Source organism: Globicephala melas, chromosome 10 (assembly GCF_963455315.2).
Source record: "Globicephala melas chromosome 10, mGloMel1.2, whole genome shotgun sequence".
Taxonomy (NCBI): Eukaryota; Metazoa; Chordata; class Mammalia; order Artiodactyla; family Delphinidae; genus Globicephala; species Globicephala melas.
In genome coordinates, this window is record NC_083323.1 from 11,947,768 (window position 1) to 11,964,649 (window position 16,882).

Below are 16,882 nucleotides of genomic sequence, written 5' to 3' on the forward strand. Positions count from 1 at the left end.
AATAAATAAAATAAAATTCAAAAAAAACCCGTGTCTACCCTGAAACATTGTAAATCAACTATACTTCAAATTTTTTAAAAGTGTCTGTTGAAAAGGGCTGCTGTGAGGGGCAGTAAGGGCTGTGTGTCCGTGGTTTTTACATTCCTGCCTCTGAGGAAGCTCACAGGGTAGAAATGGGGAGCCGCACCCCAAAGCAGAGAGAGAGGAGAAGGCTGCATCTATGTTGGAGCCAAGGTGGGTGGGGGGGAGGGCACACCTGCTGGGAAAGGGGTGGCATGCGGTGATGGGGGCGGATTCCTGGAGGCGCAGCTGTTTCCAAGAGATGGGCCAGGGAGGGAGGGAGGGAGGACTGATGAGGGAGGGGGACTGTGGAGGTGGGGTTGGCTCGCCCAGGTGACAGGTGGAAGGTGGGGCTGGAGAAGTGACTCCAAGCCTCAGAGGCTGGGGAGCGGGGGAGGGGAAGGGAGGCTGGTGCCCCTGGGCCACACCTGTTGACCGGAATATTGGGATCCTGGTGTCCCTGAGAGCCCTCGTCCAATAAGCCCCTCTGGGCCTCCAGGGAGAGGAGGAGCCTTGCCGTATAAACTGTATTTTTAGCTCCCCGTGAGGCTTCCCAGCTGCTGTGACACCTCTCCCCGCCCCCAGCCCACTGCTTGGCTGGAGGCTCTAGGAGGACAGCTGGGCAGAAGGGGAGACATGGTCAGTACAATGGCTGCTGGGGGCTGGGGGGAGTGGGCAGTGAGCCCAAGTAGAGTCTGGGGACCAGCTTGGGGGTCCTACTGCTCCGTCGATGACCTCAGCAGGTCTTGCAGGCTCCAGGCCGCAGCCCTGCTCTGAGTCAGGCCTGGCACTGGTCCAGGAGGCAGACTCTTCCAGGAAAGAGCAAGCCGAGGTGGGGGGGGGGTAGGGGGGCGGGTAGGGGTGGTGGTGTGGGGGAGGGAGGCACTGCCCATGCCAGGCTGACCTCCAAAGGGGCAGCTCCTGGGAGGAGGAGGAAGGAGGGTGGCCAAGGCTGAGGGGACCTGCAGCTTTGAAGACCCAAAATGCTCTTTCTTTGCATTTTTGGTCCTTACGGTGGAGCCTTAAAGTGTAACACCCCCCAACCCCCCATTCAGTGGAGGGAGTTGTTGGCTGCATAAGGGCTCACAAATTCCCAGGTCACCCAGACTGGACTTGTGACCTTTGAAAGAGAGGGCCTGGTGCTCAGTCACCTGGGGACTCAAACCCGTGCAGGGGGGCACTGGACGCCCCTTGCTAGAGAGTTCTCTCTGTGTATGTGAGTGACGAGAGGTGAGAGTCGCCAGATACTGAAGATGCAGAAGGGGCCTTTTCCCACCAAACAGGCTGTGGCTGACCTTGCCAGCCAAGGGTGCTCAGTGAAAGCCCTGGGATGTGTGGTCTGGACAGGAAAAGTCTGAGGTGAGCCTGAGCTTCCCTCGACTGTTCCTCCCCATCCCGAAGGAGCACCAGAGCCAGGACAAGGGACTGAGCGTGACAGGAAGGCATATTTCGGTCTGATATAAAGAAGCCTCTTTAGGGCTTCCCTGGTGGCGCAGTGGTTGAGAGTCCGCCTGCCGATGCAGGGGACGCGGGTTCGCGCCCCGGTCCGGGAAGATCCCACATGCCGTGGAGTGGCTGCGCCCGTGAGCCATGGCTGCTGGGCCTGCGCATCTGGAGCCTGTGCTCCGCAAGGGAGAGGCCACAACAGTGAGAGGCCCGCGCACAGCAAAAAAAAAAAAAAAAAGAAGCCTCTTTAAAGCTTTAGGTAGTGAGCTCACTGCTCTTAGGAGTATTCAAGCAGATGCTAGATGATGATCTGTAGGGAGAATTCCTGCATTTAGTGGGAACTTGGACAGGACACTATCGAAGGCCTCTGTTAGCTCCAAGATCCCGTGGCCCTATCATTCTAGATTTCTCTTTCTCTAGCTTTCTGACTCTGGAACCTAGAATCTAAGTGTTCAGAGTGGTGAAAGTTGAAGACTTCGGCCCTCTAGAATTGTAACTCTGGAATCTCAAGTGTCCAGAATTTGAAGACTTGAGGATGAGTCTACAAGGCTCAGATTTTCCCATTCACAGGATTCTGTGATATGAAAGGGAAAAAGAGGAGGGGGCAGGTCTCACTTGGTGCGATCCAGTCCTGCCCCACTGGGTGTCAGACTACCCCACCTGTGTGTGTGCACGCCTGTGCACATGTACGTGACGGGAGTGCGTAAGGCTGCAGAAAGTTTTGTACCCAGAGACAGCCTGGCTTTCCTATCCTGTGACTTTCCAGTTTCCCTGGCCCGGCTGTTTGAAGGCTGTCACAGGGATAATTATAGCTCCTAAACGAAGCTGGCGACTCCAGGTAGCCATAGCAAACTCCTAGGTACCGCCAGTTCTGTTGTAGAGATGTGTAAGTACAAACAAATGTTGGTTCCTTCCTATTAACTTAAAAGGTAAAACTTGAAAAGGTTCATCAACTTCAAAGCCACAGTTTTCCATGAACTTGCCAGTTAATGGGGGCGCCTGCCAAGGAGGTGACAGCTTCATATTAAACACTTTAGCGCTGGGAGAGTTGATGAGATTTTAAGTACTCAGGCGGTTTCCAGACAACTCGGGGGGCTGGAGACGGGACGAGGGCTGTGGATTCCAGCTCTGCCGTTCACCAGCCTCGAGTGGGTGCATAACCTCTCCAGGCCTTCATTTCTGTACAGCCAGGTGGGATAATGATCGACCCTGCCCTGCCAGCCCCTCGGGGATGCTCTGAGGTTCTCAAAAGAGCACCGGCCAGAGGGTGTTTGAAAACGGCACTGCCAGGGCTGAGGACGTAAATCAGAAGCTAGCCATGCTGATTCTCTTCGGGGTGTCACCGATGGGCCCCAAGTGGCCGGCCCAGGCCAGGGCCAATGTGCTGCCTCTCTTCCTTCTGCCCTCCCCTCCCACGCTGCTGGGCTCACCCTCCAGCAAGGGGCCAGAAGTAGGAGCTGAGCCCTCGGCAGTATCTCTCAGAATTGCCTTTTCCTTTGATCCTGGGCCTGGCACAGAGGAGGCCTTCCATACCAGGCCGGTGAATGAACAAATGAACGAATACTAGCCCCCCAGAAAACCCCTATGGCATTTTAGCTACTCAACTTGCTGCTGAACCTTCCACTGTGAAGGCTTCACGGCTCCTGGAGGCTCACCAGCTCGGTGTCCTGGGTTAACACGGGGCCTCAGTGTGGCACGTTGTCAGGAAGGGGCCTGTGTGCCTCTGGCCCTTTTGGTTGTTAGGAATCAGCTCAGTAAATAAATTGGTCCCACTCAAGGATACACAAGGGGTCACAGAGGAGTGGCAGCTGACGGTAATCCTCAAACTGCAATTGGAGTGAGCTTTTCAGCGGTCAGAATGGAGACCCAAGGCTGCACAGGGGTCTTACCCAAGTTTGGGGGTCTTTCCCAGCGTTGGCCACGAAACCCTCTTTGACCCTGCATTTCCTACCACCTAGCCCATTCTCGCCAGGGATCTGACGCTGTAGTTAATAGACATTGGCGGAGCCCTGCCATTGGCTGCCTCGGGTTAGGTCCCAGTCCTGGTCCAATCCGCTGCGCCTAGCAACAGGCTTGGAGAGCGGACATGACTGCGGGCGCTGGGGCAGGGCAGTTATCTTTAGAAAGGGCTGCATACGTGGGGCAGCCATAACTGACACGTCCAGTACAGACCCAGGATGGCCAGGACACCTGCTTATCCTTTCTGAGCCTCGTGGTCCACAGCTGTAAAATGGGGTGATGTTTGCTTCCTCGCAGGGCCATTGGGAAGATTAGATATAATCCTGCCCAAGGAGGCACTTTGTAAGCTGTAACGTTCTGTGTAAACCTTGATCATAGCACTAAATAAACTGTACTGTCATTTTGTTCCTCTTACTTATCTCCCCTAGGAGACTGAGTTTCTTGAACGTCAGGATGTGTTTTATCTGGTTTTGTGTCCTCAGCATGTAGCACAGTTTCTGACACACAGTAGGTACTCTATAACTGTGTGTTGGATGGATGGAGGAATGATGATGGTTGGGTAGGTGGATGGATGAGTGACGGATGATGGGTGGGTGGATGAATGGACGATGGATGGATGGATGGATGGACAGATGATGGTTGGGTAGATGGATGGATGAGTGACGGATGATGGGTGGGTGGATGAATAGATGAGGGATGGATGGATGGATGGATGGATGGACAGATGATGGTTGGGTAGGTGGATGGATGAGTGACGGATGATGGGTGGGTGGATGAATGGACGATGGATGGATGGATGGATGGATGGATGGATATAAAATAAAGGCTGATCATCCTCCCCTTGCCTTCCTTGCAAGGCCAGCCATCTTTTTATTCAATGAACATTTATTCAGTTCAAATGTGGCACACAGTGCTGTGCAAGGTCCAAGAAATACACAGATGAATAAAACAAAGCCCCTGACCATGTGGAAATCAAAGTAGGGTGTTCAGGAGCATGGATTTGGGGGCCTGAACTCCTGGGTTCAAATACCAACGCTTCCAACAACTAGCTGTGCGGCCATGCCAGATTTCCCTAACTTGCCTCCCTGAGATGGTGGTAATGTCCGTATTTATCATATAGGGCTGTTGGGGGCCTACACGAGTTACCGAATGTAAAGTGCTTGGAATAGGGCCTGGCACCCAGCAAAGTCTCTGTGAGTATTGGCTGCTTTGGTACTAATGGAGGGGCCAGCATGGAAACAAAGGAATATTATGCAACGGGGTGAGGAGTACAGCAGGAGCACACGCAGAGCAGTGGAAAGGCAAGCAGTGAAGTGGACCTTGAGGGGTGTATCCAGAGAAACTTTTTTTTTTTTTTTTGCTGTACGCGGGCCTCTCATTGTTGTGGCCTCTCCCGTTGTGGAGCACAGGCTCTGGACGCGCAGGCTCAGCGGCCATGGCTCACGGGCCCAGACGCTCCGCGGCATGTGGGATCTTCCCGGACCGGGGCATGAACCCGGTGTCCCCTGCATTGGCAGGTGGACCCCCAACCACTGCGCCACCAGAGAAGCCCCAGAGAAACTTTTCAGAGAGAAATATGTGAGCAAGACCGTGAAGCCAGGAGTTTTCTGGGTGGAGTGGGAAAATGCAGACTCCAAGAGGTTACGGATCTGCTTGGGTCCACCCAGCTATAAGCAAGGAAACCATCTAGCCCCTTCCCACCACCCTGATGGGTGAGGGCATTCTGGCAAAGTGGGCAGAAGGTGGACAAAGCGACTGCTAAGGGCCGGGACAGTCCCGGGGCCAGCCAGGGTGACGGCTGCCCTGGCTAATAAACAGGATGGCTGACAGAAGGGGGAGTTGGGTTTCAGGCCATTGGCATCAGCCTTGGTCATGCCCTTTCTGTTGGCCTCCGAGAGTCCAGAGAGTGACCCAACCTCCTCCCCACTCCTTCCACACACACAGCTCCTCCCCGCCCCAACCTGAGGCCTGAGTTGTCCTACCACCCCCCAACGGCACCTGCCTCAAAATAGCTTCCATGTGAGGGCTAGAGAAATGAAAAGATTAGACCCCTGCATGAAAGGGGGGGGGTGCAAGGAGGTGGGGGGGAGAGAGTGAGCGAGGTGTCAAGTGATCTCTGTCAAGCATCCGGGAAGGTATAAAATCCCTTTAGGGCCAGGCAGCCTCAGACCCCAGCGGTCGGAGCCAGGATACACAGTCAGCCTAGCCTTGCTCTTCTTCTCTTCTTCAGACTGTGCCATGGGGCTCAGCGACGGAGAATGGCAGCTGGTACTGAACGTCTGGGGGAAGGTGGAGGCTGATCTCGCAGGCCATGGGCAGGACATCCTCATCAGGTAAAAGGAAGAAACCCCATTGCCCCTATCACCTACTTCCCTCCCAAAGATCAAGAATGTTTGCCTGCAAGGTGGAACGGTTGCCCGGGGTTGACCAGCTGGCTGCATTAGTTGACTTTGTTAAAACTCTTATCTGATTCTCCTTTGCTTTTATGTGTCAGAGATTGGAGTCAGGAAAGGAAAGGGGATCCATCTCACACCTATGCCAGCAGCTGAAAGGAGCTTGACAATCAAATCCTGGATGCCTAGAGCCCACTAAGTGATAACCTAGAATTATAGACAGAATTAACAAGAAAAATCTGAGAGATCTGTCTCACCTCACCTAGTGGATGAGGACAAAAAGGACGTGAGAAGGGAAGGATGACCCCAGAGTCACAAGTCCATTAAAGTCTATAAAATGTCAAGGCTAAGACATGGCTTTCAACATGAGGTATGTAGTTCTAGAGCTGGCTCTGCCACCGAGAAGCTGTGTGACCTTTAAGAAGGTACACAACTTCTCTGAGCCTCAATTTCTTCTCCTATAAAATGGGTGGGGGCTTCCCTGGTGGCGCAGTGGTTGAGAGTCCGCCTGCTGATGCAGGGGACACGGGTTCGTGCCCCGGTCCGGGAAGATCCCACATGCTGCGGAGCAGCTGGGCCCGTGAGCCATGGCCGCTGAGCCTGCGCGTCCGGAGCCTGTGCTCCGCAACGGGAGAGGCCACAACAGTGAGAGGCCCGCGTACCGGAAAATAAATAAATAAATAAATAAAATGGGTGGAAATCCTAATATATACGTTATAGAGTGGAAATAAGAATTAAATAAGATGATGCCTGTAGGGGGCCCAGCCTAATTCCTGGCATAGAGTGAGTCCCAGAAGATGTTAATAACTATTATAGACGAAGCTTAGACTTGGGCCCTTTAAAGAATTATAATTAGTAAACAGAAGACAGAGACCCGTTAGTGACTTTTGATGTTGAGTATGTCTTGAATTTGAGGGCTCAGGAGAGCCTCCAAGCACATCTCGCCTTCTGTAGCAAGGGCTTCCTGAATAAACAAACAACCCGCCCCCCACAAACTTCTGAGATTTTTAAGTAGAAAATGGCTTGTGGCTGGTCAATAGAATCTCATGTCCCAGTTGCCTTCCTCCCCAGATGGTGACGGGCTCTCCCCTCCTCCTGGCCCTTTCTCATGCTCTGGGCAGCACAGGTCAAAAGCCTAATGGGATGTATGTACCTCAATATTTCTGCATGTGGGAGAAGGTGGGCCCCAGTTACCACCAGTGAACGGATTGTCTTTCACGCTTTAATTTACAGATGAATTTCTCCTTGTGTATGAGCCAGAGTAGGTTATCCTCTCCCACTTAGATGCCCTTTCAGTCTCCCTCAGGTTTCACCTATCTCCAGCTCCCAAATCTGGGGAGAATGCCCAGTCCTAGAAGCCCTGTTATCTGGAGGTCAAGCCCTTAATGGTCCATGCCAGAAACACTTGAGAGAGGACAGTCAAGTTCTCTGTTGAATCTAACTGGCATCTTGGGGTGTTCCTTTATGTCTTTCTCCTCTTGTGTCTCTGTCAGTTGGCTCCTTGGGCTGCAACAGGTCCTGCCTGATTGGACAAAAGTCTCCCCCAAAGTTGACATCAACTCCTCAGCCATCCATTTGCTGTGTGACCTTGGACAAGTCGCTAGTCCTCTCTGGGTCCCATGTCCCTATTTGCTGAGAGGAGGGATTGCCTGCCGCTGTCTCTGAGATCCCTGCCTGCTCTCATGCCCTGGCATTCTCTGAGTCCATGATCCCACCTTACTTTTGGAGAGGAGGCCGGGTAGCTGGGGTGGGAGACCATTTTGCCGAGCAAGAGTCTTTCCCAGGTGATCTGGGGGCTGCCAGCCCTAAGTCAGTGACTTGGATGTCTTGAAGGAGACTTGGGGTATTGAGTCATGGGGAAACATCTCCTCCTTTCCCAGGGTGGATCAGAGAGAACTGCCTGGGGCCAGGTGCCAGGGACGAGACATGATGCTGGAGACTGCTGGCCCCTGGCAGGCCCCAGAGAGCCCAACAGCCTGTCACGTCTTAGGCTGTAGGACATGCAGAAACCACGCCAACTGGTTCTGCTCTCTTAGTGTTTGGGATATGGAGACAAGGAGAAGGGGCTGCTAACTCCTAGGGCTGAAAGTGCCCCTTTAAGATCTGACCTTTTGGTTCTGTTCCAGATGCTGAACCTGGGCTTTCTTACTCATCTAGAAAAGGTCATTTCTCCCACTCCTCTGATTATAAAAGAGGGCAAATTCTGTTCAGCTGAGTCTGTTAATAAAACACTGAGGGCTTCACTGCAAGTATGTGACCATTATATTCTAGAACATAATAGCTGGCAGGTCAGTCGGAGAGTCTGGCTCCAGGAAAGGGGGGCTTCGGGAGGGTGGAGGCTGCTGAGAGGGCTTCAGGCCCCTGCCTTTCCTTCCGTTCCCCAAATCTTTTCTGCTTTACTTATTTTTGCATTTGAACAAAGGATTTTGAGGCCATGGAAAGTTTGAAAGCCACTGCTGGTGGCCAATACGTCTCATGTCGCTGGGAGGAGACACGGCCCAAGAGTCCCAGCCACCCAATGGCAGCTACAGACAGGACCAAAAATTCCCAGTCCTAACGATGGTGATGGTGATGGAGGAAAGAATGGTGATGGTGACCATGGTGCTAGAGATGGTAAAGAGGACAGCAAATGTTTATATAGATATACAGTACGCAGTGATTGCTAGGCCCTGTGTTAAGTGTTTCACATATATTTACTCACTTAAGCCTCACAGCAACCTTATGAGGTAGATATTATTATGATCACTACATTGAACAAAGAGGTTAGGTAACTTGCCCAAAGTCCCACAGCTGGAGTTCAAATCCAGGCCACTTGGATCAGTGCGCCTGCTCTCGACCCCTACGCTACATCGTCCCACAGTCTTGACACACTGGGGATGAATTCCCATCCTCATCTGGTTCTTGGGTTCTAGAGCAGAGAAGGATTTGTGCAGGCCTGGGAGAGTCCTAGGTCTTCCGTGTGGGTGTCTGATTGGGCCTCAGCTCAGAGAACAGCTGGGAGATGGCCTCCTTTCCCTCTGACTTGCCAGCAGGCCTGTGATAAACTAGGCAGGTTGATGATAGGATCGAGGATGAAAACACAAGGCCTGTGGGCCCTTCTGAAACGCTGGAGAAAAGCCCTCCACCCATGTCTACAGGGTGAGGGCCTGCCATCTGCTCATTTTCCGGGCAATTGCTGTCACAGATGTGCAGGTATGGCCTCCTGTGGCTGCCCTGGCGGCTCCCAGCTGCAGGACTTGGGGCCAAGGGAGGGAGGCAGCTGTGTGATGCCAGGATGATCGGTGGGCGCTCCTGAGCCCAATTTTTCTGCCCTGTTTAAAGCAAACCCGGCTCTCTCTCTGGCTGGCAGGTGCTGAGAGTGGAGGGTGAGGTGGAGGTCAAGCCTTAGAACTTGGAGGCTGAGAAATCAGCTAGACCAACCCTTTTGGTTTATAGATAGTTACGCCAAGACCCAGAGAAACCGAGTGACTTCTTCAAGGTCACACAGCACATCGGAGGCAGAGCTGGGGCCAGAGCTCAGCTTCCATAATTCTCAGTGCCGAAGTCTTTCTCCCAGACATCCAGGGAACTCCCAAAATGTTTGAGATCCCTGGCCGCCTTGGGTCCCAGGTCCTTGGCCCTCTTCTGCTCCAGACAGTCTTCCTCCAGTGTCCCGACCTCAGGCCTTCGCCTGTGGGTTCTGGGTCTTGCATCTGTCAGGCAGGAGTTCAAGGATCATTGTCACCAGATAATAATAGTCAGGAGCCCAGGGACCCTTGCGTGAAAGGTGCCAGGGATGAGCTGTCAGTGATGTACAAGGTTTGGCCGGGGCCCTAGATGAGGTGGTGACATTGGGCATGGCTGTGGACAGCCCTGGGTGTTCTGGGGAAGCGGCAGGGATACGCCCCCTGGGAAAGGGAGTGCTTCCCGTCCGTGCTACGTTGTGCATGCATGTGCGTGTGTGTGCACGCGCCTGTGAGTATGGGTGTGTGCCATGAGATACTTGTGCACACTGGAGTGTGTTCACAGTTAGGTTTAAGCGTGTCGCAAAACCAGGAAGCTACAAAAGAGGAACCTTTAAAAGAACTGAAGGCATTAGACAGGAGAAGGGGGAGTCAGGGCAGACAGGGTCACTCCTGCAGAGGTTTCAGGGTGCGACACAAAGGAGAGAGCGTGAGTTATGGAACCATTCATGCGGGTTTGTGTCTGGGCTCTGCCACTGACCAGACACGTGACCCTGGGCAACTCACCTACCTCTGTGGTCTTCCGTTTGCCCACGAGTGAACTGGGGAAAATCACTCCCGCCCAGGTGGCAGGTATGACTCCCTTTAACTAACCTCCACCTTTCCTCAGCAGGAAAGACTGAGGTCCAAGGTGACAGGTGGCTGCTCAGATCACTGTGGCCAGCTCACTGGGACCCTGGCAGGAGCGGGGACCTGGTCCTTAGCGGTGGCTCCCACCAGGGACCCTCACCATCGGTACTGTGAGGGGCCAGGGAGGTGCAAGGAGTCAGAGCAAAATAAGCAAGAGCCTTCTAAGGTTTCTGAGCTCAGACTGGAACGGCTCTCACAGGTAGTAGTGAGTCTCCTGGAGCCAGAAGTATTTAAGAAATCAAAGGGCGATCCCCAGGCAGGAAGCTGCAGAGATGGTTCCCTGCATGGGCTACTTTTTGAGTCACTCAGACCTGATTTCAGTCTGGCTCTTCGGCACTCCGGTCATGTAATATTGAGCTAGGACTTCACACTTCTTAGCCTCTGTTCTCTCATCTGTAAAGTGGGAATAATATGTCCCCAAGGGGAAGCACAGGTGCAGAGCCTAGCACGGGCCTGGCACACAGTGGGTGCTCAGCAAATCCAGGTCCTTTGGCCCCAGTGCTCCCCCTTTTCCCTGCTCCACTGTGACGCCATTTAGTCATCTATGCTCCCAACAGCTTAGAGGAAATGGGGGTGAAACCGGGTGCAACGCAGAGATGTCTTTCTTTCCTGCCTTTCACTGTAACAATGAAGAAGGAGAAGATGATGATAAAAATATTTAATAATAGGAAGCATTTATACACTTCTTGTGTGGTCCTCAGCATATACTATCTCATTTAATCCTCACGCTTCTATAGGGAGGGACTTGTTATCTCCATTCCTTGGATGAAACTGAGGCACAGAGAGGTGAAGTGAGTTACCCAAGGTCACATAGCTGGGAACTGGGAGAGCGTGGGCTTGAACTCAGGTCTGGCCACCTCCAGACCCCTGCATCTGACTCCAGCCCTCCGTGTACCCACAGGCTCTTTAAGGGTCATCCCGAGACCCTGGAGAAATTTGACAAGTTCAAGCACCTGAAGACAGAGGCTGACATGAAGGCCTCAGAGGATCTGAAGAAGCATGGCAACACCGTGCTCACCGCCCTGGGGGCCATCCTCAAGAAGAAGGGGCATCATGAGGCGGAGCTGAAGCCCCTGGCCCAGTCGCATGCCACCAAGCACAAGATTCCCATCAAGTACCTGGAGGTGGGTGGCGGGGACGGGGGCGGCTGGGAGGATGGAAGGAGAGGCCTCAAGGGCATGAGATTTGGGTTCAAGTCCCAGCTCAGCCAGTAACTTGCTGGGTGACCTATGTCGTTCCTCTTTGTTCCCCCGTTTCCTCATCTGTAAAGTGGGCTGCCACCCACTTTACCTTCCTCCTGGGTCATTGAGAGTCAACATATTTCTCCCTCAAATTAGTATCTTGTCACCAAGGAGGAAGTGGATGTGGGATGCACAACTTGCATTCTCTCCACAGGTAGGTACCATTATCACACCCACTCGACAGATGAGGAAACTGAGGCACAGAAATGTTAAGTAGCTTGTCCCTGGTCACAGAAGCAGCAAGTGGCAGAACCAGGATTCAGACTAGGTCTCTATTCCTCCAGAACCCCGGCTCCTAACCCCTGTGACACTGGGAGTCGGAGACATACATGTCTCGTTGGCAGGAGTTCAGCAACGTGGGCTCAATTCCGGGTGGGAATTATTAGTTCCTGCATCTTTGCAGATGAAGAGAGAAAGCCTCAGGTGTCAGAGGCATAAGTAGTTGGTTTGAACGCCCTGTGATGGGCTGAGAAGTTGGGTGGGCTGGGGAGAGCCTGAGCTTTGAGTCCTATGTCTAGACCCAGTGGGAGGAAGGGATGTGGCAAGAGGGAGCAGTAGGGTTCTGGGGGATAAAGGATCCTGTGGATATCACCTCTGGGGATGGGAGCAGCAGGCAGGTTGGTGCAGCAGGGAAGGTAAGGATAATTATGATAGCTCCCAGTTAGGATGGGCCATGATAAGCTATTTGCCTGGGTCACTGCACGGAATTCTCACGATTTCCCCATGAACTTAGGAATTGCATTCAGTGTTTTCTTTCCCTCTCACATAAAAGAAGTTCAGAGGTAGGGAGCGCAGAGCTGGTATGGGAGTCCCACAGTCACCAGGGATGCAGGTTCTTTCTGTGTTGCCATCCTTGGCATGTGGTGTCCACCCTCAAAGTTGACTTGTGGTCCAAGATAGCTGCTGGAGCTCCAGCCGTCTAGCCCATATTCCAAACAGAGCAAGAGGAAGAGAGGAAGTCTCTCTTTTAAGGAGCCCCGGAAATCTCATCCAACAATGTTTTTTACATTTCATTGGCCAGAAGTTAGTTACAAGACCATCTATACGCATGGCAAGCTGGGAAATGTAGCCTATTACCACTCCAAATACAACTAGTGTTCTCTTACAAGGAAGAAGGAGAAAATGGACATTGGGCAGGCAGTTAGCATTCTCTTCCCCAGGTAGGTACTCTTCTCATCCCCATTTTACTGATTTGGAAACTGAAGGCTCAGAGAGGTTAAGTAGCTTGCCCCAGGTCACCCAGCTTATAAGCCAGGAGGTACAATCTGATCTATGGTACTCTAGAACCCAAGCTCTTAATCCCTTGTGGCACAGCATCTCCCACGAACAACCACCACCACCATCCTCTTCAGCCTCACCACCCTGCACCCCTACCTGCTCCCCCAAGTCACACACAAACAATCCTGCCTGCCCATCTCAGCACTCCAGACATGAGGAGCAGGTCCTGCCTCTGAGATTCTGCACGAGCGGTGGTCCCTGCCCTCCCCGTCTTCTCTTGGCAAATCCCTGTTCATCCTCCGAGGCCCAGCTCAGAAGCCACTGCCTCTGTTCTGGCCCCTGAGGCAGTCAGCTGCTCCATCTGCCAGCCCTCCGCTGCGAAGGCATTTATCCTCACCGCTGCCATGGCGCCTGCTCGGCTGTACTGTAATTTGTCTCTTTACCCAGCTGTCTCCTGGCTGGGACACGAGCTCCTCAAGGGCAGACCCTGGCTCCTCCTCTGTCTGAGCCCCAGTGGCACGTGGAGGTGTTCACAACACGACTCGAATGATGGATCCCCTCTCTAGGGATGAGCAGACCGGCTCAGAGAGGGAAAATGATAGAGCCAAGGTAGCACTACCAGCTAGCAGACTAGAACCCAGGTCTACTTAAAACAGGTTTAATTTACTGCATAATCCCTGCAAAAGAATCAAGACAGAGCCCCATGTCTACTCTTTCCCTCACTATGGAACCTTCGTCTGTGTTCTTCATAAGAAATTTCTCCTTCTCACCTGTGAGTGAAGGGGCACAGAGGGCGCTGGGTGCTAAAAGCAACTATCTTTACTCAATCTGCCAGCTGCCCCAGCCCACGATTTTCTAAGTATTTGTGGCTCTGCCACTGACTCAGGAAAACTGAGTGGGAGGACCTAATGGGGTCACGAGCCCCTATGTTACAGGTGAGGTCACACATGGAGGTCAGGGAGTTGGGCCTGGAACTTGGGTCTCTGAGTTCTCCACGGGCAGGGCTTGCTGACGTCAGTCCCTCCCCCCACTTCCTCTTGTTGTGTTTATGACATTAAAAGGGAATTAAACACATGTCCACATCGATGCCCAGCAGCAGGTGTTTGTGGAGCTGTCCCCGTTTCTGAGCCAGGCAGGGCTTACTAGATGTTGACATTTGTGCTTCTGAGGTTGCCCACAGTACATGCTCCCCCCCGCTCACCCAACCCCACCCTGCTTTTGGCCACTTGCACCCCGGACGCCGGAGAAAATGGGCAAACCCAACCGCGGTGCCCTCTCTGTCTCTGTCCCTGGCTCTGGCTGTCATTTGTCCACGATCCCCTGGGTCCACTTGCTACGTGACCTCAGTCTGGGCCTCTGTAAAATGACACCCTTTGACCACAGGCCCCAGTAGTGAGTGGCATCAAATCTTTCTGAACCGTTGAAAAAGCACAGTAGCTTCTTACAGACACAAGATCTTTCAGTCCCTAAAGCAGCCCCGTGCTGTAGAGATGGCCTGTGTCCATTTTCCGGGTAATGACATTGTGGATGGGAAAGCAAAGAGTGAAGGTGAGGCTGGTGTAAGATACAGTTGGTCCTGGGGCTGAGTCGTAGGCCTGAACCCTTTCCTCTTCCCTTCTCTCCTTCTCTCCCACCTATACTTCTGAGTACCAACTCTGTGCTTGGCACAGAAAATATGATGTTCTGACCCCCTGCCCAAACCCCAGAAAGGCTATTTAAAGCAATCACCGTCCTAAGCCATTAAACGCAAAAATTAAATACACACAAATGGAAATAGTTTCTTTCTAGATTTTCGGAGCGCCAAATCCTGGATAAAACCATGGAGTAGGAGTATTTCCCTTCCTCTCCGAGGTTGGGTCCTCGAGCTGAGCACAGCTGAGGGTAGCTGGTGAGCCAGCCCACCTAGCCCCTTGACCGTGGTTCCATGGCCTGACCTTTCCTCATCTGTACCAAGATGGGCCTCCGTTTCCCCATCTGTACCTGTCTCATGAGGTTGTGGGGATTGAAGGAGTTAATCCATGGAGGCCGTTCAGCAGCATTTCTGATAGATAGTAAGTGCTCAATAAACGACCCTAGAATAAAGAGAAGATGGGTTCGGGCTGATTCCCATCTGGCCCCTGGCTTGTCCTGCCTGTGACCAGTACCCCCCTCTGCCCCTGTCCTTGCAGTTCATCTCGGAAGCCATCATCCATGTTCTGCACAGCAGGCATCCTGCGGAGTTCGGTGCCGATGCCCAGGGAGCCATGAACAAGGCCCTGGAACTGTTCCGGAAGGACATCGCCGCCAAGTACAAGGAGCTGGGCTTCCATGGCTAAGCCTCACCCCCCATGCCCCTCTCCCCACCCACCTGGGCAGGGAGGGAGGGGACTTAATCTTGTGTAGCTGTAGTGCCTGCTTCTGAGTGAGTGCCTGCTTTGTTTGTGAGAGGCGGTGGGAGATGCGGAGGGGCTGGGGGCAGGGAGGGGGATGAGGGTTTGTTCAGGTGGTTTCACATGCCTGGGGACCGGGCTTCCTGTGGAGGGTCGTCAGCTTGGTAACCAGGAGAAGCTTGGCTCTCCTCACAGTGGCCGGCAGAGTTTGGGTCCCACTCAATTCTCCTTTCACCTAAATCCCAACCCAATTCCTTCCAACCTCACCTTAAATCCCCAATCCAAACCGTCCACCTAAACGCCAGCCATAATTCTCTGATCCATCAACTCACCCCGTGAAGAAGGTAGAATGTCCCCTTGCACAGGGAAGGTCCGGGCTGGACTGGACAGCCACACCCAGCCCCTGGGGCGCGTGGTATCTGGAACATGAGTGTACCTTCTCAGGTGATGGAGTGACTCACCTGGCTCAATAAAAGACTCGCATGCCATAGACTCTGCCTGGTGTTTTTCATCCCCTGGAGCAAGTGAAGGGGGGGGTTCAGAGGGAGAAAAGGCCATGATGGGATTGTGTGTGCAGGGAGCCTTATGGGGAGGAGGGAGGGAGGGAGGGAGAGGATGGGCAGGAGGCAGAGCCACCACTCAGTGGCAGGGACAGTGCTGGGCACTGGAAGACGGAGGGTAGAGCCTCGTCTGGTGGCGGCAGCAAGCAGTCGATCAGTGCCGGGAGCCCGGGGCTGCGTGAACGCAGAGCAGAAGAGGCAGAATCAGGGGAAGGTGGTCACTGTGGTTACCACAATTTAGGTAATAAACTCAAGGATACTAGTTAGTAAGTGGCAGAGCTGGGTTTAATGTGTGGCCTGGAAGCTGGCAGGGACTCCAGCTGGGGAGACAGCTAGGCGGCCAGCCGCTGGCAGGCGCTGACCTTCTGGCCACAGAGAAAGGACAGACGCATGGGGAATAACTTACTGACACAGGCCAAGAGACACAATCCCTGTCTACAAAGGCCAACTGCATGGGCAGAATGTGTACATTTCGCTCCAGGGACCCAGAATAAAACCTTGGTATGTGACCGCGGCAGCCAGGAAGCCGACTGGAGCAGAGGCTACAGACAGGGGTCTGGTGGTCTGGGTCATTGTGGGTACCCAAGCCGAGAGGGACTTGAAGAGCACCCAAGATGCCCAAGTCCTCGGCGCCATACATCTCCAGGGGCTCCCAGGACAGGCAACCTAGTGCCCCCTGCTCTCAAGTGGCCAGACCCCTGTGATGAGCCCGACCTCCCTGCTCCAAACCTCAGACTACACCAAGGTTCGTGGCCACTGAACAGGCCAGAACCCATCTTCAGAAACAGACACGTCTCAAATCCTAACGGGCTCATTTATCAGGCTGCGCTGTAGCATCAGAGGACAGAGTGAAAGTCCCCCTCCTCCCGCTCTGCTCCAGGCTTTGGGAATTCTTATGCTGTCTGAGAAGTTGAGAGAGGAGGGGAGGGGAAAACAGGAGGAGGGGAGCTTTTTGACCTGGAGTCTGGAGAAAAATTCCGTGCATTGATATAGTAACTCCATTGAATGCCCAGGCAAGGAACACTTCTGTATAGGATACGTGTGCAGGATCTAAAGTGGAATAATCTGGTCCCTGCCCTCAAGCAAATGATAATCTAGTCAGGGAGATGATGTGCTCTGATAATTAAATCAGGGCAGAATAAAACTCAGGGTCTCAGAGAAGTAGCAGGCCATTTGTCACACACATTAAGTATTCGTTCAACAAATATTTGCGGAGCACAGCAGATAAAAAGATCTGTTTATATCTTTGACGTGCAAAAAGGGTAACTTCTTTTTTTCTACAAC

The 16,882-nt window shown here is 53.1% G+C and overlaps 1 protein-coding gene across 2 annotated transcripts; it reads left to right on the top strand.

The window, feature by feature from the left end:
- The first annotated feature begins 213 nt into the window (after positions 1 to 213).
- On the top strand, positions 214 to 15,128 carry MB (myoglobin). Of its 2 annotated transcripts, none has more exons than XM_060306236.2 (4): positions 214 to 234; positions 5,696 to 5,798; positions 11,112 to 11,334; positions 14,838 to 15,128. In XM_060306236.2, exons 2-4 carry the CDS (start codon positions 5,704 to 5,706, stop codon positions 14,982 to 14,984), a joined length of 465 nt encoding a protein of 154 aa, XP_060162219.1. In that variant the 5' UTR covers positions 214 to 234; positions 5,696 to 5,703; the 3' UTR covers positions 14,985 to 15,128. The 2 variants fall into 2 exon arrangements, with proteins under 2 accessions (XP_060162219.1, XP_030711254.1); XM_030855394.3 differs by lacking the exon at positions 214 to 234 and adding an exon at positions 610 to 699.
- Positions 15,129 to 16,882: the final 1,754 nt, after the last annotated feature.